This window comes from Blennius ocellaris (assembly GCF_963422515.1).
Source record: "Blennius ocellaris genome assembly, chromosome: 21".
NCBI classification, from domain to species: domain Eukaryota; kingdom Metazoa; phylum Chordata; class Actinopteri; order Blenniiformes; family Blenniidae; genus Blennius; species Blennius ocellaris.
Window position 1 is genome coordinate 643,083 of NC_137670.1, and position 25,427 is coordinate 668,509.

The 25,427-nt window shown below is 45.3% G+C and overlaps 4 protein-coding genes across 4 annotated transcripts in view; 2 read left to right on the forward strand and 2 right to left on the reverse strand.

Annotated features, from left to right (window-relative positions):
• Positions 1–7,501, reverse strand: part of uqcrc2b (ubiquinol-cytochrome c reductase core protein 2b) — a 9,353-nt gene extending 1,852 nt beyond the window's left edge. The window contains 11 exon segments of the mRNA XM_080517760.1: positions 1–44; positions 138–337; positions 1,119–1,214; positions 1,315–1,372; positions 1,461–1,558; positions 2,723–2,847; positions 3,021–3,077; positions 4,023–4,087; positions 4,355–4,504; positions 5,964–6,032; positions 7,396–7,501. The exon segment at positions 1–44 is cut by the window's left edge and continues 3 nt beyond it. Coding sequence (XP_080373886.1) covers positions 1–44; positions 138–337; positions 1,119–1,214; positions 1,315–1,372; positions 1,461–1,558; positions 2,723–2,847; positions 3,021–3,077; positions 4,023–4,087; positions 4,355–4,504; positions 5,964–6,032; positions 7,396–7,428 — 995 coding nt within the window. The 5' untranslated portion in view covers positions 7,429–7,501.
• Positions 7,502–7,974: 473 nt separating this feature from the next.
• Positions 7,975–10,167, forward strand: LOC308146104 (NHP2-like protein 1). Its single transcript, XM_080517755.1, has 3 exons — positions 7,975–8,162; positions 8,301–8,421; positions 9,747–10,167. Exons 1-3 carry the CDS (start codon positions 8,160–8,162, stop codon positions 10,007–10,009), a joined length of 387 nt encoding a protein of 128 aa, XP_080373881.1. The 5' UTR covers positions 7,975–8,159; the 3' UTR covers positions 10,010–10,167.
• Positions 10,168–10,957: 790 nt separating this feature from the next.
• Positions 10,958–18,374, forward strand: crym (crystallin, mu; the record flags this gene model as incomplete). Its single annotated transcript, XM_080516937.1, has 9 exons — positions 10,958–11,027; positions 12,274–12,529; positions 13,158–13,311; positions 13,464–13,526; positions 13,610–13,711; positions 14,593–14,776; positions 15,541–15,662; positions 15,744–15,828; positions 17,986–18,374. The coding sequence occupies 9 exons, from the start codon at positions 10,958–10,960 to the stop codon at positions 18,063–18,065; spliced, it is 1,116 nt and encodes a 371-aa protein (XP_080373063.1). The 3' UTR covers positions 18,066–18,374.
• Positions 18,375–18,495: 121 nt separating this feature from the next.
• On the reverse strand, positions 18,496–24,669 carry LOC308146102 (ras-related C3 botulinum toxin substrate 1). The gene is made up of 6 exons (XM_080517753.1): positions 24,333–24,669; positions 23,208–23,279; positions 22,513–22,630; positions 21,899–21,961; positions 20,908–21,067; positions 18,496–19,634 (listed from the first exon to the last, which is right to left on the reverse strand). The coding sequence occupies exons 1-6, from the start codon at positions 24,365–24,367 to the stop codon at positions 19,504–19,506; spliced, it is 579 nt and encodes a 192-aa protein (XP_080373879.1). The 5' UTR covers positions 24,368–24,669; the 3' UTR covers positions 18,496–19,503.
• Positions 24,670–25,427: the final 758 nt, after the last annotated feature.

A 25,427-nucleotide genomic window follows, 5' to 3' on the forward strand; every position in this document is an offset into this window, starting at 1 on the left:
CCGAACAGGCCGGAGTCGGAGTAGCTGGAGTTGAAAGCGCTGACCTGTGGGATGAAAGAGACGGAGGTTCAGGTGTCGACCGAACCGCATCGCAGGCCTTTTCAAACAAAACCACCACCGCCGCCGCCGCCGCTCACGTCAAAAGGCTCCGCGGTCGCCTTGGCAACGCCCTGGATCAGTTTACTGGAGGCGTTGGAGCCTCTCTTCACGTGAGGCCCGCCTCCCAGCAGGTGCTGCAGGACGCTGAAGGCCAGCGCCTCGCCGGAGCCGGCGGCCGCCGACTGGCCGACCACGGCCGAGTGGACCAGGCTGCTGGTGCCGGCCAGACGCACCTCGCCTGGACACAAGACGGAATTAAAAGTCCACCTCCAAAACTCTCTGGTGTCTCTTCCAGGGACGTTTTCCTGCTAACTGGCTGAAGGGTCAAATGTTAAAACACGACAATCTGAGAGAAAATAGCCGCTAAACGTTGGTATTTCCTCTGCTGGGCGGAGCTTCTGACAATAATAGAGTGACATCACGAGTTGTGCACACGCCCAAGTTGTGTTTACATTATGGAGGATCAGAGTTTTGACCACGAAGAGGCTGAATTGAACCAGATTTCATCATCATGGTCATTTCAAACCCAGCTTCCTGGATCCAACACGTCCAAGAGCTTTTCTGACTGGAATCACTGAAGACGAGTCCAGGTGTTACTTGATCGTATACTAGCCGCCCGAGCTAGCCGCTCCCGCTAGCCGCTAGCCGTGCTCCTTTCCTCCTCTCTGGTCTCTTCCAGGCTCAATCTTTCATCAAGGCTCATAAAACGCCAACTATAACTTCAAAACACTGTAAAAACTTGGATATTTAAGAGGAAACAAGCCGATATAAACACAACAGATGGAGATCTGCACAACTTGTGACGTCACACATAGGCTCCGCCCACAATGGCCCACGAAGGAGAAGGATTCCCCCGACTTGCTCGGCTGGAGATTCAAAATTCAAATAACTTTATGTGACAACAGTGGAGGGGCAGAGTCGGAGGAACCTTACAAGTAGAACCCCGACTATGGTTTTTTACAAAGTAGTGTTTTACATTTCACCAGGACTTTAATGTATTGTTTGTTTTGCTGTCGCACCTCCACGGTATTGCGCCGCGGCTCCCGTGGCTCCGGCGCCACTGCGAATGTTGAGGAACTGCTCTCCGACCTGCTTCAGCACTTCGTGGTCGACGCCTGCAGGGAAGACCAAAAACAATTATTATTATTTTTTTTTTTTTAAATGACGGGGGACTGTGTCCTCACAGGAAGCTGGGGACGGCAGAACGATCCTCACCGAGTCCAACCAGAGCCATTCTGGCACTGGTGAAGTTGTTCTGAACGAACTGGTGCAGCTGAGGGGAAGAAAGAACCGAAACAACGGAGTTTCAATAAGGAGCAGCGTCACTCCGGGGTCTGGAGCCGGCGAAGAGCAAGACTCACGTGTTCGGACTGGATGTTGCCGACCATGTAGGCGGGGCAGTACAGGGAGTTGCACAGGGCGTTCTTGTAGGCGGCGCCATGCAGGCCTTCGACCACACCTGAGGAACAAACAGACGCCGACGACGTCACGCTCGTTCCGGACGGCTCGGGTGTCGACGGGCTTGAGTTTTACTCAATATAGTCCAATGAGAAGTGACATAATTACTTTGAACACCAAGTTTAGTTTGCTTTGAATGGACTCTGACGTGAGAAGACAGATCAAAGCTCCCATTTCTTTTGAAACGATAAACAAAGGAACATTCTCTTTGATCAGGAAGAGACGAACAAGAAGCCGTTTTCCCGCGTGACGTGAGCCATTTTTCTCAAACCAGCGTAAATTCAATCCGATAGGAAAGTTCGCAATATACAATCTTAATCAGTTTATCATCCTGGTCGATGTAACCAGCTGACGTTAACGCAGCTCCCCATTAACCAACAGGAAGTAGATAGATTGATACTTATATTAGATCATATATTTCATATGGAATATTGCATGTACATATACATATATTTATACATGTGCAAGTACACTAATACCATTGGTATTATTATTATTATAAGTATACCATTACTATTGGTATTATTATTATTACTGATATATATATATATATATTGTTGTTTGTTATTTTATTGCTACCATTATTAGTAGTACTATACACGAGTATTATTATACACTATTACACATTATTATGTGTATTATAGTTATTATTATTATATAATGCCTACTTCTAATGGCTCTGCCACGGCACCTTACTATTTATTTATCTTGCTTTGATCTTCTGTTTATTTCTAAGTGCCCATGTTCCATTCTGTGTTTTACTTTATGTCTTATACCCAGATATTTCTATATTTGTATTTCTTACTTTTATTAGTATTCTATTGTATTTTATAATATTCGTATGTACCAGATTGCTGCAACAAGACAATTTCCCTTCGGGGATGAATAAAGTAATTATCTGTCCGTCTATCTATCTATCTATCTATCTATCTATCTATCTATCTATCATCTATCTATCTATCTATCTATCTATCTATCTATCTGTCCCTCTATCTATCTATCTATCTATCTATCTATCTGTCTATCTGTCTATCTATCTATCTATCTATCTATCTATCTGTCTGTCAGTACCAGTGGGTCGGTGAAACCTCACAGAGCCACATTGATTCTCAGCAGCTCGTCGGTGGATTAAACCAAAAGAACCCCCGTGTGCATGAAGACGTACCGATCTGGGGGCTCTGGGCCGCATGCACCTTGTCCAACTCCACGCGCGCCGTGAGCTCCGACACCTCCCAGGGACGGAACTCCGGCGCCGTCGTCACGTTGATCAAATACTCCATGACTGTGTCGCTGCCGATTCCACCAGGGAAACACAAGAGAATCACACTTCCTGGCTCTGAAACATGGTTTATAGTCGTTCTCGTGGGTGACGTTGATTCCGGCCTAAGTGTGACGAGCGGAACTGGAACCCCCCAGAACTACGTGACTCTTTAATCAGAAGAACCCACAATAGAAAGACTCACATGTCGTCTCTCAGGCAGTCCACGGTGTACATCATGTTTTCTCTGGAGGAAGTGACGCTGCACAGAAAAGCAGAATTCCACGTTGACGACAAACTCTCTCTCTCCCTCCCTCCCTCTCTCTCTCCCTCCCTCTGTCCCTCTCTCTCTCCCTCCCTCCCTCCCTCCCTCTCTCTCTCTCCCTCCCTCTGTCTCTCTCCCCCTCCCTCCCTCTCTCTCTCTCTCCCTCTCTCTCTCTCCCTCCCTCCCTCTCTCTCTCCCTCCCTCTGTCCCTCTCTCTCTCCCTCCCTCTCTCTCTCTCTCCCTCCCTCTGTCCCTCCCTCTGTCCCTCTCTCTCTCTCTCTCTCCCTCCGTCCCTCTCTCTCTCCCTCCCTCTGTCCCTCTCTCTCTCCCTCCCTCTCTCCCTCTGTCCCTCTCTCTCTCCCTCCCTCTGTCTCTCTCTCCCTCCCTCCGTCCCTCTCTCTCTCCCTCCCTCTGTCTCTCTCTCCCTCCCTCTGTCCCTCTCTCTCTCCCTCCCTCTCTCTCTCTCTCCCTCCCTCTGTCCCTCTCTCTCTCCCTCCCTCCCTCCGTCCCTCTCTCTCTCCCTCCCTCTGTCCCTCTCTCTCTCCCTCCCTCTCTCCCTCTGTCCCTCTCTCTCTCCCTCCCTGTCCCTCTCTCCCTCCCTCCCTCTGTCCCTCTCTCTCTCCCTCCCTCTCTCTCTCTCCCTCCCTCTGTCCCTCTCTCTCTCCCTCCCTGTCCCTCTCTCCCTCCCTCCCTCTGTCCCTCTCTCTCTCCCTCCCTCTGTCCCTCTCTCCCTCCCTCTCTCTCTCTCTCTCCCTCTCTCCCTCCCTCTCTCTCCCTCCCTCCCTCTCTCTCCCTCCCTCTCTCTCCCTCCCCTCCCTCTCCCCCTCTCTCTCTCTGTCTCCCTCTCTCCCCCTGTCTCCCTCTCTCTCTCTCTCCCCCTCTTCTCTGTCTCTCCCCCTTGAGAGTTTTTACCCGTTGAAAGAGTTTCCTGGAGTTACTGACCTCAAACTGCCGCCGACCGCTTCGATCCCGCGGCAAATCTTAAAAGCTGAAGCTCCTTTGGTCGTCTGAAGGAGAAGCAACGCAACGTCACATCAAAACTGAAATGACGACCAGCGTTACAACTCGATTCAGCGTTTATTACTTGATTCTTATCATGTGATCGATGTCAAGCCACTGTCAATGAAGACATCAGAAGTGCCTCAAATCGTTTATTAAAGGCACAAAAATTGCAATGATTTCAAGGAATTAACTGAAAATGTATTTCTTGTCAGAGCTTCATATCAGAGGACGAGAGCTGGACGCCGACTCCGCGACCTGTAAGTTGTATTTACCAAACTGGAGGCGAGTCGCAGGACGTGGGTGACGCCCTGGTTCTCGGGCGTCTCATAGCGGCAGCCGGCCTTGACGAACACGCCGATCTTGGAGGCCGGAGAATAGTTTTCCAGGGAGGCGATCACCAGGCCGCTGGGGAGTTTGGTCGCCTGTGGAGAGACGCTCCGGCTTAGTCGCCTCCAGAAAAGGTCACATCTTTGTTTGAATGACATCAGCTGGTAATCCTGGAGTTACTCTAGTAGGTCATTGAAAACCATCTTGATCAGACGTTTAACGCGTCACACTTCACACACGAAGTGGAGGAAAACAGGAGCAACTATCTCTGCAGGATTATCGTCTAAATCAGTGTTTTTCAACCTTTTTGAGCCGAGACACACTTTTTTCTCTGGAAAACTGTGGAGTCACACCTCCACCCGGAAATGTTAAAGTTTAAACTCTGTAGCCTCTATTAACAATATAAAGTCTTTCTCATCAAAGTTTTATCAACAGGAATCCAGTAAATCCAGAAAAAAAAGAGGACTGCACCTTACAATGTCGTCGTACGGCGTTTCAACAACGATAAAGACGTTCTATTCTATTCTATTTGCTAAATATACTTGTAACTTATAAGTTAACTTGTATAAGATGTGACTTTTCTCCAACAGGTCAAATTCATGAGGAAAAACGAAACATTATTTTACTGAAACGCACATTTTCAAAGCAAAAACCCTCCGTCTTTATAGATAGAAAATTAAAAAACAAAAAAGCTGTTGGGTTATTTGACCCGACGTGAAGACGAAGAAGTCAGATTCTTGATAATTCATGTTGTATAATCCAGTGTTTTTCAACCTTTTTTGAGCCGAGGCACACTTTTTTTAAAAACTCTGGAGTCACACCGCCACCTGAAAATGTTAAAATGTTAAACTCTGTAGCCTCTATTAACAATATAACGTCTTTCTCATCAAAGTTTTATCAACAGGAATCCAGTAAATCCAGAAAGCAAGGACTTTTTTTAATAGTGCCTCCCTCAGTGTGAAACCTGGACCTGATGGATGAAGAGCTGAGATCCTGGTTTTCAAAAACTTCTCCATCACTGTCACTGACACAGTACTTTGATACAAGATGGTAGCAGGAGGTGGAGATGAACCACACTGACGTCTGTCACTTTACATTTCACCGGCAAAGTTCTGTGCTGCCCTCTAGTGGTGAAGAGTATTTATACAGGATTACTCTGCAACACACTGTCGCTGTGAGAGCAGAGGTTCTTTTTTAGAAAAAAATGTGAAATGTGATGATTTCCCTGATTAGATCTGGAGGAAACACCAGAGGTTGAGCTTCTCCATCACTTCTCCATCATTTCACATTTTTTTCTCAAAAAAACCTTTGCTCTCACAGCGACCTTGTGTTGCAGAGTAATCCTGTATAAATACTCTTCACCACTAGAGGGCAGCACAGAACTTTGCGGGTGAAATGTAAAGTGACAGACGTCAGTGTGGTTCATCTCCACCTCCTGCTACCATCTTGTATCAAAGTACTGTGTCAGTGACAGTGACAGGGAACCGGCCTGCTCTGACAGCCACATAGAACCGCCTCTGTGGAGGAGAGAGACGCACATCAACAACCACTGACCTGCACTTCCTGTGGATGGAACCCAGTGAGCTCCGCCTTGCGAGCAGCCTGGGCCGCGTAAAGCCTCGTCTGGAAGAGCAGAGAAGAAGGGAAGGCGGGAGATTACGACCGACGTGTTTCTGGCCGGTCGGCTGGCGCGACGGACCAAAGAACAGGCGCTTGTTAGAAGAAATGCGGTGAGCGACGAGCAAATAACCGATGTTTTAGTGTTTAAAAAAGCAACAACAAAGACGTTTGGATAGTTTGTGTTGATGCTTAAAAAGTGAAAAGATATGTTTGATTTTTGGTTAGTTTGAGACTGTGAATTGATATTATTGTTGATGTGTGCAGGTAGTTCTGTGCGTGTTAACTGGCAACACACCTCTCGTCAGGCATCCTGTGTATTTAATGGAAGATGAGCGGGTGAACGGATTAACACACAAGTTTCACTCATATTTGACAGGAATGTCACACAAACAGGCCAAACATGATACGAACAACTGTGATAGTCTTTCATCAGGTGTATTGAAGGCAATAAACCCGGAGAATGAATGACAGGTAGGCTAAACATAGTATTTAATTTAGATATTTTAAGAGTGTAAAGCAGTTTTCTAAACTTTTTTTTGGAGGAATTTTATACCTTTATAAAAAATGTTTAAAAAAATACACAAATACTATGCAACCAACAATGAATGATCACTGCACTTGGATTTAGCCTTAATCAATTTGTTTTTATTGCTCTATATCACTGTAAACACTGTGAAAACTACTTCCTGTCCTATTTTGTTTCACTGCTTCTCAGCGAACAAAATACTGCGAATGAAAACTTTAAATAAAGGTGGAACCAATACATGAAAATAACACCTTCAGTATGTTAATGAAGACCAAATGTGATGATCTTGGACCTTGAATTCCATATCATGACAGATAAATATATAGTATAATCCACCAGAGACGGGAAGTGAAAGTTAGTCATAAGTCTTTTATAAGAGCAGAAAATTAATTTGACTGTTTCAATCGTCAATCATATCAGAAAACATTTTTTCTATCTCGTTGGTAATAAAGTGCTGAGATTTATTAGCAGTAATGACCAGAAATAAACAAAGGTTATTGAATATTGCTAATGTAAAGACAACTGAAGCTTCAGCTTCATAAACAAAACACCAGCGGGCTACAGGATGACTCGGCTTTTATTTTATTGGTTTCATTGAGGAGGAATCAGTAATTTAACACTAATGGACGGATATAAAGACTTTATATGGGCTGTAAGTGACACAACGTTATTAGCTTCCAGTTAGCTTTAGCTCCCAGTTAGCTTTAGCTCCCTGTCCCTGCTTGACCCTGAATTTTAAACTGTCTCGGAGCCGCAAACGGAGGAAACAACGGCCGCCGGCTGCGCGCGGAGGCGTCCGGACACACGAAGCAAGCAGGGCGGAGGAGGACGAGTCCTCACCGAGAGCTGGCTGATTCCCCGGATCCCCTTCATCTCCGCTCTCCTTCAGGACGACGGAGCAATGGACGGCCTCAAAGTGTCCTACCCAGAATGCAACGCGCCTCGCTTGCGCTTTAAAACTCAGCCGAGGCGGAGAGATTGCCCCTTATTGGCAGGGAGGGGAATTACAGCCAAGTAATTTAATTTAATTTAATTTAATTTAATTTAATTTAATTTAATTTAATTTAATTTAATTTAATTTAATTTAATTTAATTTAATTTAATTTAATTTAATTTAGAGGAGGATTAGAGCCACTTAAGAAAAGTGCATTTTCATGAGATCAGATTAAATTTTTTGTGCTGTTTTTAATGACATTTTAGTGTTTTTATTCCCGTTTTAGATGTAGTTTATAGTCATATCTCTTATTTAGTTTCATGTACAGCGCCGTTGTTTCATGTATGGTTGCGTAGAAACTTTTTATGAATAAAGATTTTAAGTTAAATTCCCGCAGCTGATTAAAAACAAGAAAAAAACCCGCCCACTTCCGGTCCTTTCACCCCCCCGGAAGTTTCCACGGCGCATGCGCGAGACGTCACACGTGTTGGATACGTTCCTGGTTGACTGCGTGAATCTGAGCCGAGAAAGTCCGTGAGCTTCTAAACATCGTTAAAAACCCGAACCCGTCTCTCGTGTCGGTCCCTTTTCGACCCCCGAGCAGAAGACAATTGTCCTCCGTGAAGCATTTCGCTGAGAGGGCCGGAACAACCCAAACCAGACACCCACAATGGTGAGCGCGAGTCCCGAAACGGAGCTAACATGCTAACGGCTCTTAGCACGAGGCGCGGTGTGTTTATTACCGGGACCCCCGGTGCTTCGACAGTCCCGCGGTGTGCGTTAACTGGAGGTGTGTGTTTGTTTTGTCCAGACCGAGGCGCAGGTGAACCCGAAGGCCTACCCGCTGGCCGACGCCACGCTGACCAAGACCATCCTGGACCTGGTGCAGCAGGCGGCCAACTACAAGCAGCTCCGGAAGGGGGCCAACGAAGGTGAGGGGCGACCTGGAAGTCAAACTGTGACGTCACATTCTGAAGTCGAATTTCTAACTCTGAATTTATTTATTTTTTACCATCGAAATCAGACTTTGAATTTTAAAAGTTGTCAAAATTCAAATACGTATCTTTTTTTTGTTTCTGATTTTTTTTTTCAACATCTAAAAATATTCAGTGTGTAAAAATTCAACGTGTCTAAAAGTTCAGCTGCGAAAAATTCAGCTGCAAAGCATCGCACTGCTCTGTTTTATTTTATTTTATTCTATTTTCTTGTGTATATACTTATTTATTTATGTATGTCGGCACCAGGGTAGACGGCAAAGTAAGAATTTCATTACACTGTGAAACCTGGCTTTTACTGTTGAAATGACAAATAAAGTACCTTGAACCTTGAACCTTGAACCATCGTCCTGATGAGATATTCTGGCTGTTTTGCAGCTGAATTTTTAGACACGTTGAATTTTTACACTGAATATTTTTAGATATTGCAAAAAAAATCAGAAGCAAAAAAAAAGATGCGTACTTGGAATTCGACAGCTTTTAAAATTCAAAGTCTGATTTCGATGGTAAAGAAAATTCAGAGTTAGAAATTCGAACTCAGAATCCGACGGCACAGTTTTACTTCCATAATTATGGTTCTGATAAATGACCTCATGTCTTAAAGCCTGAATCTGTTCAACAGTGTGATCTTACTTTATGGAGTTTATTGTGTTTATGATAGCCAGGTGCAGTTTAGTGTGGTTTTGAGGCAGTTTACATTGGTTTCTATAGCAGAATTCAGATTCAAGGTAAATGCATTTAAAAAAAAAAAAACATTAGGAGGCTTAATCTCGAGTGCCGATCAAGAAATGTTAAAACGAAGTGATATAAAAGCAGAAAACATGAATAAGGGTAATAAAACAAGTGAAATCTATTCCATGGAAAGCTTTATTTTCTGTCTGAATCAAAAGCTTCAGCATCAGGAGGAGTGGAGGTGCAGCTCTACAGCCGTTTCCATGGCAACCTACGTACACACTCGCTGTTTCACATGAAGCCATTAAAAGACTCGCTTTATGGTTATAAAAATCCAGCTTTCATTTCCAGTAGTTTGTAGTTTTAGTAGTTGCTGGTGAACCAAAAGTGTCGCTTCATTATAAAGAAGTTCTGTGGTAGAAAATAGCAGAGCGCCCCCTGCTGGCTCGGCAGACCTCAGCCTGCCGTCATAACGGGAGGTGACGTGGAAAAGCACAAAATACAGACGTTGCTGCATGAACCTGTACCTGGACCCTCCCACTGATCACGCTCCTCGTCCTCCTCCTCCTCCTCCTCCTCTTCCTCCTCAGCCACTAAAACTCTGAACCGAGGCATCGCGGAGTTCATCGTCATGGCGGCGGACGCGGAGCCTCTGGAGATCATCCTCCACCTGCCGCTGCTCTGCGAGGACAAGAACGTGCCCTACGTGTTCGTGCGCTCCAAGCAGGCGCTGGGCCGGGCCTGCGGCGTGTCGCGGCCCGTCGTGGCCACGTCGGTCACCATCAAGGAGGGCTCGCAGCTCAAACCACAGATCCAGTCGGTGCAGCTGTCCATCGAGAGGCTGCTGGTGTGATTCCTGGGCTCAACGGCCTCTCGGTTACGAAAAGGAGAAGATAAATCCCTGATCGGAAGATTTCTTTTTTTTTTACTGTTTTTGGGACATTGGCTCAACATGAGTTTGCAATGCCATAGATTACCTGGAATAAAGGAGTTTTTTTGTTTTTAATTATCCTTCTTTGGCCTTTTCTTCTTGTATTCAGATTGTGAATCTGTTTCCAAAGTTGCACGTCAGTGTTGTTGTGTCAAATGTGACATAAACAGCGAAACCAAGTTCAATGAGATAAAAAAAAATGGATTTTTGTGGAGCAACTTCACATCGATATAAGTTTCTAACTTTGGTGTTGATTTGGTTCAGACTATTTCTGTCTCTACAATGAAGATCTGGTTGGATCCTGATTATCCAATCATGTCGTGGCTCTGAGTGAGGGGGCGTGGCTACACAGGGGTCCATTTTTAATCAAATGTACATTTATGTTCACGCTGGTCACATAAACTTACTCTTGGTTTAATTCCAATGGTTAATTGTGATAATAGAAGTTATTTTCAACCTGGAATTAATTCACTGGGGTTTTTTTCATCACAGTTTGACGTCCAGAAAGAAATCACACAGCTTTCCTTCAGAGTGAATTCTTTAATCTGGTTCCTGTGCACGTTCTAAACTTTACAGCATGCAGACGTTCAGATGTTTTAACTCACTCAGCCTAAGTTTTATTATGTTTTTATGACATGTTATGCTCATCTTGGCACATCCATCGGAATAGACATGACAAAAATACAAATAAATCACTTTATTTTTATGCTAAAAAGGAGCTCTTTTTTTTCCAAGCAGAAAAAAAAAACTGCTGGTCTTGAAGGGGTTAAAAATAATTCCTGGAACGTGTCTGGAAAATGTAAAATAAGTCCAAAACCCTCGGCTTTGTCTCTCTTTCAAAATATTTGATTACATAATTAAGTGTCACAGATGAGGATCAATAAACTGATTGATCCAGTCAGAACGGTTGAACGTGCAGTTCCCCGCGTGTCCAGCAGGGGTCAGTGTGAACGTGATCCTGGAATCAGAACTCCAGAAGTCACACAGGTGAGAAGCCGTACTGGGAAAGGTTTCAGTAAACACTAGTTGGTCCTCTTGTCTTCACTCCGCCCTCCGTCTCTCCTCCTCCACCCACGTGACGGAGGCGTCCAGGTCACGTGACATAGCTCCATCCTCCAGGTCCTCCGGTCGTGACGGACTGTTGGTTCCTCCGTGGTTCTCCACGTTCCTTCACAGTTTTGAGGTTCTAACTAAAGCTCCAGTACACGTTGGAACCCGACTCCTCGTTCTTTGTCCCACCAAAATAAAACTCACCTGTCAGCGGTTCCAGTGTGTTTTTAGGTGCGTCCTGCAGGTTCACCTGGGAGGTGACGTCAGAGCCCAGTGACGTCACTGCCTCTCTTAACTCCGTCCGTTTTTAAAATCAAACCGACTGAACCACCTGCGGGTCATTTAGTCACGTGACGAGGAGGAAGAGGAGGAGACCAGACCCAGAGGGAGGAAGAGGAAGAGGAGGAGGAGGAGGAGGAGACCAGACCCAGAGGGAGGAAGAGGAGGAGGAGGAGACCAGACCCAGAGGGAGGAAGAGGAAGAGGAGGAGGAGGAGGAGGAGGAGGAGGAGACCAGACCCAGAGGGAGGAAGAGGAAGAGGAGGAGGAGGAGGAGGAGGAGACCAGACCCAGAGGGAGGAAGAGGAGGAGGAGGAAGAGGAGGAGACCAGACCCAGAGGGAGGAGGAGGAAGAGGAGGAGGAGGAGGAGGAGGAGACCAGACCCAGAGGGAGGAAGAGGAGGAGGAGGAAGAGGAGGAGACCAGACCCAGAGGGAGGAAGAGGAAGAGGAGGAGGAGGAGGAAGAGGAGGAGGAGGAGGAGGAGGAGGAGGAAGAGGAGGAGACCAGACCCAGAGGGAGGAAGAGGAGGAGGAGGAAGAGGAGGGAGACCAGACCCAGAGGGAGGAAGAGGAAGAGGAGAGGAGGAGGAGGAGGAGACCAGACCCAGAGGGAGGAAGAGGAAGAGGAGGAGGAGGAGGAGGAGGAGACCAGACCCAGAGGGAGGAGGAGGAGGAGGAGGACGAGGAGGAGACCAGACCCAGAGGGAGGAGGAGGAGGAGGAGGAGCGAGGAGGAAGAGGAGGAGGAGGAGGAGGAGGAGGAAGAGGAGGAGCCCCCCCCCCCCCCCCCCCCCCCCCCCCCCCAGTGTTTGTCCACAGAAAGTCTTGCAGAATCACAAGGTTGGACTTTCGCTCCAGACGCTCTTCTTCGTCTTTCTTCGTCTTTCTTCGTCTTTCTTCGTCTTTCTTCGTCTTTCCTGCAGCAGAACCAGAACCAGGACCAGGACCATGTCCGGGCCCCCGGTCCTCCTGTGGCGGAGGAGGTGTCGGCTCTGCTGCGCTACCAGGACCTGGTCCCCGGCTGGAACAGGCTCTGGCCCGGTTCTCCCTGCGGGACGCGGCCGCGGTGCTGCAGCCGCTGCGCTCCGCGGTGGCCGCTGCAGAGACACGGAGGGTGGAGACCGTCCGCGGCCCGGTACTCTCTGGAAGTTACATTTACTGTGTTGTAACGTGGACAGAAGGTCCTGAGCTCCACGGACTGCTGGGGAACCTGCTGGCTTTAGAACCTTCCCAGGAGCCAGAGTTCTAAATATCGAAAAAGTTAAAGGTGAAACAGTAGAAAACACTAAAATACAGTAAAAAGACCTAGAAAGAGTCTTAAACGTGGTTAAAAGTCTCCAGACTGTTTTTAAAGCACAGTGACTCGTGACGTTTTACAGGAACATGAGATAATAAATAATCTAGAAAGTAAACTGGATTATATATATACACACACACACACACACACCACACACACACACACACACACACACACACAGAAGAAGCTCCGCCTCCAGAAGGTCACCTGAACCTGTCCTCTGGGCTCTGCTCTCTCTCTCTCTCTCTCTCTCTCTCTCTCTCTGTCTCTGTCTTTCTCTCTCTCTCTCTGTCTCTGTCTTTCTCTCTCTCTCTCTCTCTCTCTCTCTCTCTCTCTCTCTCTCTGTCTTTCTCTCGCTCTCTCTCTCTGTCTCTCTCTCCCCCCCCCTCTCTCTCTCTGTCTCTCTCTCTCTCCCCCTCTCTCCCCCCCCCCCCCCCCCCCCCAGGTTCCTCCTCCTGATGCCGGCCTACATGGAGAGCGAGGGAGTGTTGTGTACTAAGCTGGTGACTCTCTACCAGCGTGAGGAGAGAAGCTCCGCCCTCCCGTCCGTTCAGGCCACGGTGCTGCTGCTGGATCCAGAACGAGGGAACATGAAGGCCGTGAGTCACTGCCGCAGAACCGCCCAGAACCTCCGGAACCTTCTGGTCCCACACCTTCCCTCTCTCTCTCTCTCTCTCTCTCCTCTCTCTCTCTCTCTCTCTCTCCGTCTCTCTCTCTCTCTCTCTCTCTCTCGCTCTCTCTCTCCTCACAGGTGATGGATGGAGAAGTCATCACGTCCATGCGGACCGCCGCCGTTTCAGCCATCTCTGCTAAGGCAAATCTTTTATAAACCCCCCCCTGACCTCTGACCCTTGACCTTTGACCTCTGACCCCTGACGGTCTGTGGCGCCCCTGCAGCTGCTGATGCGTCCCGGGTCGGAGGTCCTGGCCATCCTGGGGACGGGCAACCAGGCCCGGAGCCACTTTGACGTCTTCACTGAGATGTTCCAGTTCAAGGAGGTACGACGTGACATCACTTCCTGTGTCCATGTGTTACGACGTGACGTCACTTCCTGTGTCCATGTGTTACGACGTGACGTCACTTCCTGTGTTCACGTGTTACGACGTGACGTCACTTCCTGTGTCCACGTGTTACGACGTGACGTCACTTCCTGTGTTATGACATCACTTCCTGTGTTCATGTGTTACGACGTGACATCACTTCCTGTGTTCATGTGTTACAACGTGACATCACTTCCTGTGTCCATGTGTTACGACGTGACGTCACTTCCTGTGTTCATGTGTTACGGCGTGACGTCACTTCCTGTGTTCATGTGTTACGGCGTGACGTCACTTCCTGTGTTCATGTGTTACGGCGTGACGTCACTTCCTGTGTTCATGTGTTACAACGTGACATCACTTCCTGTGTTCACGTGTTACGGCGTGACGTCACTTCCTGTGTTCATGTGTTATGACATCACTTCCTGTGTTCATGTGTTACAACGTGACGTCACTTCCTGTGTTCATGTGTTACGGCGTGACGTCACTTCCTGTGTTCATGTGTTACGACGTGACGTCACTTCCTGTGTTCATGTTACGACGTGACGTCACTTCCTGTGTTCATGTGTTACGGCGGGACGTCACTTCCTGTGTTCATGTGTTACGGCGTGACGTCACTTCCTGTGTTCATGTGTTACGACGTGACGTCACTTCCTGTGTTCATGTGTTACGACGTGACGTCACTTCCTGTGTTCATGTTACAACGTGACGTCACTTCCTGTGTTCATGTGTTACGGCGGGACGTCACTTCCTGTGTTCATGTGTTACGGCGTGACGTCACTTCCTGTGTTCATGTGTTACGACGTGACGTCACTTCCTGTGTTCATGTGTTATGTCGTCAGGTGAGGGTGTGGGGCCACAGCCGGGCGAGGGCGGAGGCCTTCGTCGGGTCACTGGGTGGAGCGGCGTCGGTCTGCGGCTCGGTGGAGGAGGCGGTGAGCGGAGCTGATGTCGTCGTCACGGTAACCAGGAGCACCGAGCCGGTGCTCTTCGGCCGCTGGGTGAAACCAGGAGCTCATGTGGCAGGTACCAGGAAACTTTAATTCCATTTAATTTCATGCAATGTAATGTAGTGTTGTTTTATTTTATTTTAATTGAATTCTATTTTATTTTATTTTTTTAATTTAATTTAATTGAATTCTATTTTATTTTTTTATTTTATTTTAATTAAATGAAATGAAATTTATTCTATTTTATTTTAATTTAGTTCTTTTTTTTTTTTATTTAATTCTATTTTATTTCTTAAATTTATTTTTTTTTAATTTAATTTAATTTAGATAAAAATTATAATTTTATTATTTTGCTTGTCACTTTTAGAATGGCACCGTTTTTTAAAAACTCGATTTCTATTTATGTCGGTTCTATTTTCCAGTGAAATACAAGACGTCATTTCCTGCATTGTTTTGGAATTCGACTTTTATTGTTGAAACTTCCTCAACTTTCCATTCAACAACCGACTTCTACCACTTTAGTAGTTAAACTTTCTGAACACGTCTTTTCTTCTTCTTCTATTTCAGTGCATGTTTGTTTTGTCGTTACTAATATGTTTAATTTTACTTGTTTTTAACTATAATTTTAACGTAAAGTGACCTTGAGTGTAGGAAAGGAGCTAACAAATAAAATGTATTATTATTATTATTATGGATCATTTTGAGAGGCGTCGATCCTTTTAGAATTAAATCTGTTTATTTCTACAACCTGAAGTCACTTATATAAATAATGACGAGAGTTTTTAGCCCAGGAGTTGAGTTTGTGCCTTGAAAATTTCAAAATAAAAGTGTGTGTTGCAGCGGTGGGGGCCTGCAGGCCGGACTGGCGCGAGCTGGACGACGTGCTGATGGAGGCGGCGGTGGTGTACGCCGACAGCCGGGAGGCGGCCGTGGTGGAGTCCGGAGACGTCATCCTGTCCCGGGTCCGGCGCCGTTGTTTGTTTGTTTATTTATTTATTGTTGTTGTTGTTGTTGACGTGAGGAAACTGGTCCGCCCCCTGCAGGCCGAGGTGTTTGCCGAACTGGGAGACGTGATCAACGGGACCAAACCGGCTCACAGGGACAAGACGACCGTCTTCAAGTCGCTCGGTGAGACAAACGGACGCAGAAAAATACCCACAATGCAACAGCTGCACTCTTATAGATACGTATTTTTCACCACAAAGTCTCTTTTAACGGCTTCATGCTGAGATTGGCGGCATTTTTCAGGAGCAGAAGAAGAAAAACTCCCGGAAAAATACTAAAATATCTCGGCAAAAACACGTCTTTTCGCTAAAAGCACTACTTGAACGTCTTTATATTTTAGGCCGCTTTCAAAATAAAACTCAATGGGAAATAATCCAATTTCACATTTTCTTCTAAAAAAAACCTTTGCTCTCACAGCGACAGTGTGTTGCAGAGTAATGATGTATAAATACTCTTCACCACTAGAGGGCAGCACAGAACTTTGCCGGTGAAATGTAAAGTGACAGGCGTCAGTGTGGTTCATCTCCACCTCCTGCTACCATCTTGTATCAAAGTACTGTGTCAGTGACAGTGATGGAGAAGTTTTTGAAAAGGAAGAATGATTTAGAGGAAGTTCAAAAAAAAAAAAGTCTAAATTAGTTGTTTGTTTTTTTCCCCTTCTTCTATAATGGGAGGTTTTTGGTTGTTTTTTTGTTTTCTCTTCATGTCATTTCGATTAAGTTAAAAAAAAGTCTAAATTAGTTTTTTTTTTAATTCTTCTATAATGGGAGTTTTTTTTTATTGCTTTCTCTTCATGTCATTTCGATTAAGTAAAAAAAAAAAGTCTAAATTAGATTAAAAAAATAAATTTTCTTCTATAATGGAATGTTTTTTTTGTTTTCTCTTCATCTCGTTTAGATTAAGTTAAAAAAATGTCTAAATTAGTTTAAAAAAATTCTTCTATAATGGGAAGTTTTGGTGATTTTTTCTTGTTTTCTCTTCATGTCATTTAGATTAAGTTAAAAAAAGAAATTGGGAAATACTTTGTTTCTGGATTTACTGGATTCCTGTTGATAAAACGTTGATGAGAAAGACTTTATATTGTTAATAGAGGCGACACAGTTTAAACTTTAACATTTTCAGGTGGAGGTGTGGCTCCAGAGTTTTACAGACAAAAAAGTGTGTCTTGGTTCAAAAAGGTTGAAAAACACTGATTTACACAATCGGCATATAAAACAATATAGTGTAGCGAGATCTCAAGAGAGTTCTGCTCCGCCACAAACATTATTAGTGTGATGCAAGGCAAGGCAAGGCAAGGCAAGGCGTTCACACTCTTGAGATTCTGTTTCTGTTTATTCTGGACGTTATTCGAATCGCTAAAACTCTGGCGATCTTCACCCGTTCGTCACCGTTCAAATATCAAATCGCGCAGCTTTTTCGGCACTTTCCGGCGATGTTCCGGCTTTTTGAAATCTCGTCAACTTTTTGAAATATTTCAACTTTTGTGCCACTTTTTTCCAATGTTAACGGATGGAGACATTTTTAACTCGCTATAACTTCTTCAAACCTTCACCGATTTCAACCATTCGACTTTTAAACTGTTCAACTGTTTCAACTTTTAGTAACTTGTGCAACTTTTTGAAACTTTTTCAACTTTTCGAAACTTTTACAACTGACACTTTTTCAGCTGTTTGACACGTTTTCAACTTTTTGAAACTTGTTCAACTTTTTGACACTAGTTCAACTTTTTGACACTTTTTCAACTTTTTGACACTTTTTCAACTTTTTGACACTTTTTCAACTTTTTGACACTTTTTCAACTTTTTGACACTTTTTCAACTTTTTGACACTTTTTCAACTTTTTGACACTTTTTCAACTTTTTGACACTTGTTCAACTTTTTGACACTTGTTCAACTTTTTGACACTTGTTCAACTTTTTGACACTTGTTCAACTGTTTGACACGTTTTCAACTGTTTGACACGTTTTCAACTGTTTGACACTTTTCAACTGTTTCAACTTATTGAAACTTTTTCAACTTTTCCCAACTTTTTTCCACTTTTTCAAAGCATTCCAGTCTACCTGCCGCAGGCAGGCAGCAAATAGCATAACAGTTTGCATTCACGCTATCATGCATTTGCCTTGGGAAATGCAGATCATCTAGTTTAACATTATTTTACCGGTTCGGACCAGGAAACATGAAATTGGGCCGAACGCGGCTTCTGAACTAAAAAACGTGTTCAGAGTTTCTAAGAGTTTCTAAAAGTTTCTAAACATTTTAAAGTGAAATCCTCTCTCGCAGGTCTGGCGGTGGAAGACGCCGTGGCGGCCAAACTGGTGTTCGACCGGTGGAAAGAAAAGGCCAGCGAAGCCTCCGTCTGACCTTTGACCCCCGGCAGCTGACGGAGGAGTCGACCAATAGGAGGACGGCAGATAATCACACTGAAATCTGACTTTACAACACGGTTCAGTCACTTTCAAGCTGCTTGTGCTGAAATGAAGTTTTTATTAATCATTGACAGTCAAATCTCATGAGTCACCATGAGAAGGTTCAGTCGGCTGATCTGTGATCAGTCAGCTGATCTCTGATCAGCTCAGGTGGTTTTAGAACCTGTTTGGACTGTTTTAGCGTCAGAAAATGTCTAAAAGCACATTTTGGCCTCACTTTGTCTATTTACACTGTTGATAAGAAAATATCTGTCTGTTTTACAAAAAAGAAAAAAAACGACCTTTGTATCATGATTGGAAAAGTTTTGTTAAACTAAAATGTAGTTTTTATCTCCTTTAATTCTCATGTTGCAGCTTTGTCATTTCTCACATATAAAATGTACAGCAGCAACTAAAGACGTTAAAAATAAGAATAATTTTATGGCTTCTAACCTAATATCAATAAAACTACTAAAAGCTTGAAATACTGAGTTTATAATGTCTGAAACGTGAACTTTTCTCAGTTTAAAAGTGAAAATGTGAAGAAAAAAACCCTCATATTTCCCAGAAGTGACACAAAACGTTTTTTCAGTCAATTTATTTGCTTTAAAAATAAGAAAATCAGCATAAAACTACATGAGAATTAAACCACATTTAGTGAATCGAAGAGTTTCCTCTGTGCCAAACGAACAGACATAATAAAATCGAGCGATTCCTCAAACACTCGTACGACTTGATCACCGCTCTTTTATTTTATAGTTTTTAAATTGTAATTAAACGTCTCCGTCGAGTGAAAACCCAACGATTAGAGTGAGTTTCTCCCTGCAGCGACCAACTAGACCCTCCGACAGGACGTTCAGTCGTCTCAAGTCCTCCGAGGGTCAAACAGACTACCGGCCCCGCCAAAATAAAACGCAGGCTGGTGTGTAGAGGGACGGCCTCGCCGGGTGGAAACAGAACGGCTCGTCACCCCAAACAGAAGAAAAGAGAAATAAGTCGTCCTTCTAAAAACAACAAAAAAAAAACATTTCAAAGTAAAATGTCATCAAGGCAGCAGGAATCTCTTAGTGTGTCGGGGAAAGAGTGCAGGAGCTCCTCCTTGTTTTACATCGACCGGAATTCAAGTAGTGTTTCTTCACAAAAAGAAATAAAAGAACATTTTGTTGGTAAACGACTTCCGATCTAAACAAACTTCCCACAAAATGCCGTCGTTTCCAAAATCACTTCATTTTCCAGCGGAGCTGAAACGAGCCGACAGAGAAAAACCGACGCTTCAAACTGTCCCGTCCTTTCAGAGTAAAAGTCTCGTCTATCAAAGCTTCTATGTAGGCAAGGAGACGGGGGGGGGGGGGGGGGGTGGGGGGAGGGGTGGGGGTTCTTCATCGTCCCTCCTTCACAACAGGCTGCACTTCCTCTTCCTCTTCTTGACGGGTGGAGGACACAGCACCGCCCTGATGGCCTCGTCGAACACCGTCTTCAGGCCGCGCTGCGTCAGAGCCGAACACTCCAGGTACTTCACCGAACCTGGCCGCCGCCAAAGTAAAAGGCGTTAGCTTTACTTTGGAAAAAGCCGAGTTTAAGCGGCGCAGAAGAAACGGGCAGGTTGCCAGGTTGGCTGACCGGGAGCCGGCAAACTGCTGAGACACTGAGTACGTCTCTTTGATTCTACTCACTTTACCTCACTCTACTTCACTGTACCTCACTCTACTTCACTTTACCTCACTCTACCTCACTACTTCACTCTACCCACTCTACCTCACTCTACTTCACTGTACCTCACTCTACCTCACTCTACCTCACTCTACTTCACTCTACCTCACTCTACTTCACTCTACCTCACTCTACCTCACTCTACTTCACTGTACCTCACTCTACTTCACTGTACCTCACTCTACTTCACTGTACCTCACTGTACTTCACTGTACCTCACTTTACCTCACTCTACCTCACTACACCTCACTGTACCTCACTCTACTTCACTGTACCTCACTACACCTCACTCTACCTCACTACACCTCACTCTACCTCACTGTACCTCACTCTACTTCACTGTACCTCACTCTACTTCACTGTACCTCACTCTACCTCACTTTATTTCACTACTTCACTCTACTTCACTGTACCTCACTTTATTACTCTACTTCACGCTACCTCACTCTACCTCACTTTATTACTCTACCTCACTTTATTACTCTACTTCACTCTACCTCACTCTACCTCACTTTATTACTCTACCTCACTTTATTACTCTACTTCACTCTACCTCACTGTACCTCACTTTATTACTCTACCTCACTGTACCTCACTTTATTACTCTACTTCACTCTACCTCACTGTACCTCACTTTATTACTCTACCTCACTTTACTTCACTCTACCTCACTTTATTTCACTACTTCACTGTACCTCACTGTACCTCACTCCACCCAAATGGACCTTACAATTCCACCGTTCACTGTCTATTTATTCTATTTTATACCCAGACTTTGTCACTTTACTGTCTATGTGATTATATGTTGTATATATTTTTAAATTGTTATTTTTAATATTATAGTTACGAGCCTTCTTGCTCCGTGGGTCTGAGGACTGACATGTCATCAGTGCTGTACGTCATCATCTTAGCACACTGGACAGTAAAGACTTTGACTTTGACATTAATTCTGTGATTCTCCCTGAACGAATATCATCACAAGCTTCAGGAGAAAAACATTTCTGTGATTAATCGCAATTAATCACAGAAAATGGTGCGATTAATGAACGGACTGCCGTGACTACTGGGAAGGTCGCAGCAGACTGACTTATCTCCTTGGCCATGGCGAGGCCCTGCGGGTAGATGATGGGCGCCAGCTTCTTCTCCTTCAGCTTCTCCACCGTGTCCTTGTCGTCCCGCAGGTCCAGCTTGGTCCCCACCAGGATGATGGGGGTGTTGGGACAGTGGTGTCTCACCTCGGGGTACCACTGGGGGGACAAGGGGGACATTCTGGCGTCAGGGTAAGGAACCGTCGGCGGTCCAGTGACGGATCGACCTCCTTTGATTTACTCGATATAATGAAAATGTAATGGATCCTGTCCTGTTGGACATGTTGGACTTGGGTTTGTGGACCGATACAGTGAAGGACGTCACTCTAGTCTTGACTCTAATATCTTAGTCCAACTCAAAATGTCCAATAATTCACTTCAAGTGGAAGAATCTCCACTTAAAAGACAGAAACTGGTCGTTGTTGGTGTTTATAGTTCAGAGTTTCTCAACCTCTGGAGTTTCCTCCAGATCTCGTCAGGGAAATTATCACATTTCACATTTTTTACACAGTAATCATGTATAAATACTCTTCACCACTAGAGGGCAGCACAGAACTTTGCCGGTGAAATGTAAAGTGACAGGCGTCAGTGTGGTTCATCTCCACCTCCTGCTACCATCTTGTATCAAAGTACTGTGTCAGTGACAGTGATGGAGAAGTTTTTGAAAACCAGGATCTCAGCTCTTCATCCATCAGGTCCAGGTTTCACACTGAGGGAGGCACTATTAAAAAAAGTCCTTGCTTTCTGAGTTACTGGATTCCTGTTGATCAAACTTTGATGAGAAAGACTTTGATGTCTTTGATGAGAAAGACTTTGATGTCTTTGATGAGAGACTTTATATTGTTAATAGAGGCTACAGAGTTTAACATTTTAACATGTTCAGGTGGAGGTGTGACTCCAGAGTTTTACAAACAAAAAAGTGTGTCTTGGCTCAAAAAGGTAGAAAAACCCTGGTTTCGAGGGTCGAGGACGGTCAGGAGGACGTCTCACCTTCGCTCGGACGTTTTCAAAGGAAGCTGGACTGACGAGTGAGAAGCAGATCAGGAAGACGTCCTGAAAACAGAACAAACGTCAGTCTGGAGTCTGAAACCTGCAGCTTTTTTTTTACTGTCGACTCCACTGGTCGATGGTTTCCATCTTCTATTTCAAACACGGGTGAGAAAATCACGTTATAAACAAAACAAGGATCTGTACATGATGGACCAACATGGAGGACGACGAGACGTAGAAGACAACAAGTCCACACGAGACACACGTCTAATAAAATACACGACTTTTCTACGTCGTTTCTGGTTTATAAGCAGTTTTACTAAGTTCTTATTGAGGCTGATGCTCCACTCTGCTGGGGGGGGGGGGGGGGGGGGGGGGGGGGGGGGCGTCTTCGTGGCACAGAGGCCGTCTTGTTGTGGACAAAAGAGGCAAACAAGAGCTGCTTTTCACCTCGTCCAGACTGGAGGCACCGTGGAGACGAGGCACAGACCCACGCTACAGACCGGCGAAGAACCGCGACGCTGACAAAGTGAAAACTGTTCATGTGGACACGGCGTGTCTCCGCTTGTTACCGGTGTGTGTGTGTGTGTGTGTGTGTGTGTGTGTGTACGTACGGTCTGGGGGTAGGACAGCGGCCTCAGCCTGTCGTAGTCTTCCTGTCCCGCCGTGTCCCAGAGACCCAAGTTCACCGGTTTGCCGTCGACCATCACGTTGGCGGAGTAGTTGTCGAAACTGGAGGAGGGAGGAGGAGGGGGGGGAGGAGGAGGAGGAGGAGGAGGAGGAGGAGGGAGGAGATGTTAGTGTTCAAGAGGAAGACCACTGGTTGGATCCTTTGATCCTCGACACATAAAGCATCGGTTCCCGACTTTAACTTCTTTGAAGTGTCTCAAAGTAAAACCGCGAGTTTCAACGTGAAACTGCGAGTTTCAAAGTAAAGCCGCGAGTTTCAAAGTAAAGCCGCGAGTTTCAAAGTAAAGCCGTGAGTTTCAAAGTAAAACTGCGAGTTTCAAAGTAAAACTGCGAGTTTCAAAGTAAAACTGCGAGTTTCAAAGTGAAACCGCGAGTTTGAAAGTAAAACTGCGAGTTTCAAATAGAAACTGCGAGTTTCAAAGTAAAGCTGCGAGTTTCAAAGTAAAACCACGCGTTTTCTCGGCATCAAACAATCGGCGTGGAACTCCAGCAGAGCAGAAAGACGACCTCCGCCCGACCTCCACCTCCTCTACGCCTTCAATGATCTTCACTGCTCTGAGCGCTGGAGGAGGACGTAGGACGGTCCTACGTTGGATGCAAGGCGCCGGCTGATACTCACACCGTGGGGATGTATTCTCCGGGGAAGGCGTTGGTGGTGTAGCTGATGAGCAGACATGTTTTACCCACGGCCCTACGGGGAGATTAACAACAATTTAGACGTCGAGACGTTTCAGTAGCAGCAATAATTATATAACCACTGACATGACAAACTATTGTACGTACATCGAGTTTATATGTGTTAACATGTTGACAAGGTGCCGTCGTATAAGAATCTTTATCAAACTTTGTTCTGACGAAGCACAAGCAGTCGTATTTAAATAACTGTTAATAAAGTGAATCTGTTGAATCTTGTGTCTCGACACAATTATACAAATCAGGCTTGTTTACACTGTTTTTCTACTTTAGGAAACAAAATTGTCCCTTTGAATTTGAGTTATTTTAGCCGATTTATTACAGTTATAGATAAAATTCTGAGCCTCATTGTTCAGCCTTGAATCTAAAAACGAATTCTGCCGCAAAAAACCCTCAAACAATAAGATTTATATTGAGCTGAAAGTCTTCTTCACGCCCCAGGTCGGTTCTGACCACAGGAGGAAACATTAATAAACTAAAACACACAATAAAGCAGCGTTGGACTGAATGGATTCATAAATGTTTGATCGGTGACAAATCCAGAAAATTAAATCTGTGAATCAGGACTTTGTCGCATAAAGATATACAAGTAGGTAATTGATTTAATTTCTCTGGTTTGATTTCGAAAACATTGATTTAGTGTTAATTGTGCAGCAGATTGAAGGGTTCGTCCAGAAACGGGTCCCAGCGATCAGATCGTTCTGGACGATCTCTGAACGCGTTATTAACCGACAGGCTGTTTAAGCACGTCGGTCTACGTCATTCCTAATAATTTGCCCCCCCCCCCCCCCCCCCCCCCACTGTGAGCCGGCCGGGCCCGTTGAACCGGGGGCGGGAGGGATAAACCCGGTCTGACCCGGCTGGACGAGCACAACAGCAGCTGTCGCTCCCGTTAGCCGCGGGCCAACTGTTGACAAGTGGGTCAGCCCGACCGGCCCCGGAGGGTCCCTCCGACCGGCCCCGGGGCCCTCCGACCGGCCCCGGGGCCCTCCGGCCGGCACGCCCCGCTAAAGACGCCGCAGCGGGTATAAAAAGTGAAGTTTGAACTCACCCGTCGCCCACAACCACACACTTGATGGCCTGCATCGGGAGGCTAGGTCGTTAGCCTCGCGAGCTAACAGCGGCTAACAGTCAGGCAGCTTCTGGAAAAGTGGAACTTTTGACTTTTTTTGGGGGGGTTTTTCAAGAGAGAAAAGGAGGGAGAAGAGAACCGGGGGGGGAAGTTTTCGGCGTCGTTGCCGCAGTTTTCCGCCGCTGCTCGGCTCCACCCGGGTGAAACTCCGAAAGTCGTAAATCACGAAGGAAACACCCGGAGGAGCGGCTCGGAGTGAAGACCGAGCACAAGACACGCCCACAAGGGGGAGGGGCAGGCGTCTCGAGCCACTTCCGGCTTGGGCCGCGCGCCGGGAAACACCGCCCCCTGCTGGTCGCGGTGAGAACATACACCCAGCATGAAGCTCAAGAAATCACTTATATTTTACATTTATATTGTGTTGCTGTTGTTGTTGTTGTTGTTATTATGATGATTTATTCATTGATTTTGACTTGTTGACACGCGCCTGTCAACAAGCCAAAATGAGATCCATTGATGAGGATAAAGTCATGATTTACTAAACGCCAAGAGGCAACAAACACACAAGAGGAGCATTTAAGGCAGAAGTAATTCATCTGGTTTTAATGATTATAATGATTATCTGGCAGGTACAAACAATAATTTGGAAACTCCTCTCAATAATGTAAGTTACTAAACATGTAAAACAATGCAACAGTTATAGGGTCAGCTTTAAACATTTAAAAAAAAAAAAAATTTAAATTAAAAAAAATAAATATATATATATATATATATCAGTGTATTTTGCACCAGAACGTGTCATTAAATTGGTTTTATGTTGAGATTGTACTCATTTTCAGTTGTAATCGTTTAGTTTTGCAGAAATATCAACATTTTCATCACGTATTCTGCCACAACAAGAAAACAAATCCTTCGAGGTTTAATTCTAATTGTTATTATGGTTTTGGAGATGAAACGGAAGTGAAAAGGAGGTGAATGTGACCCCTGACCTGCAAAGTTTGACTCCTGCCATCGAGCTCAATGGAGCTGCAGTTCCACACATTACCACTAGAGGGCAGTGTGTTGAGCTGCAGT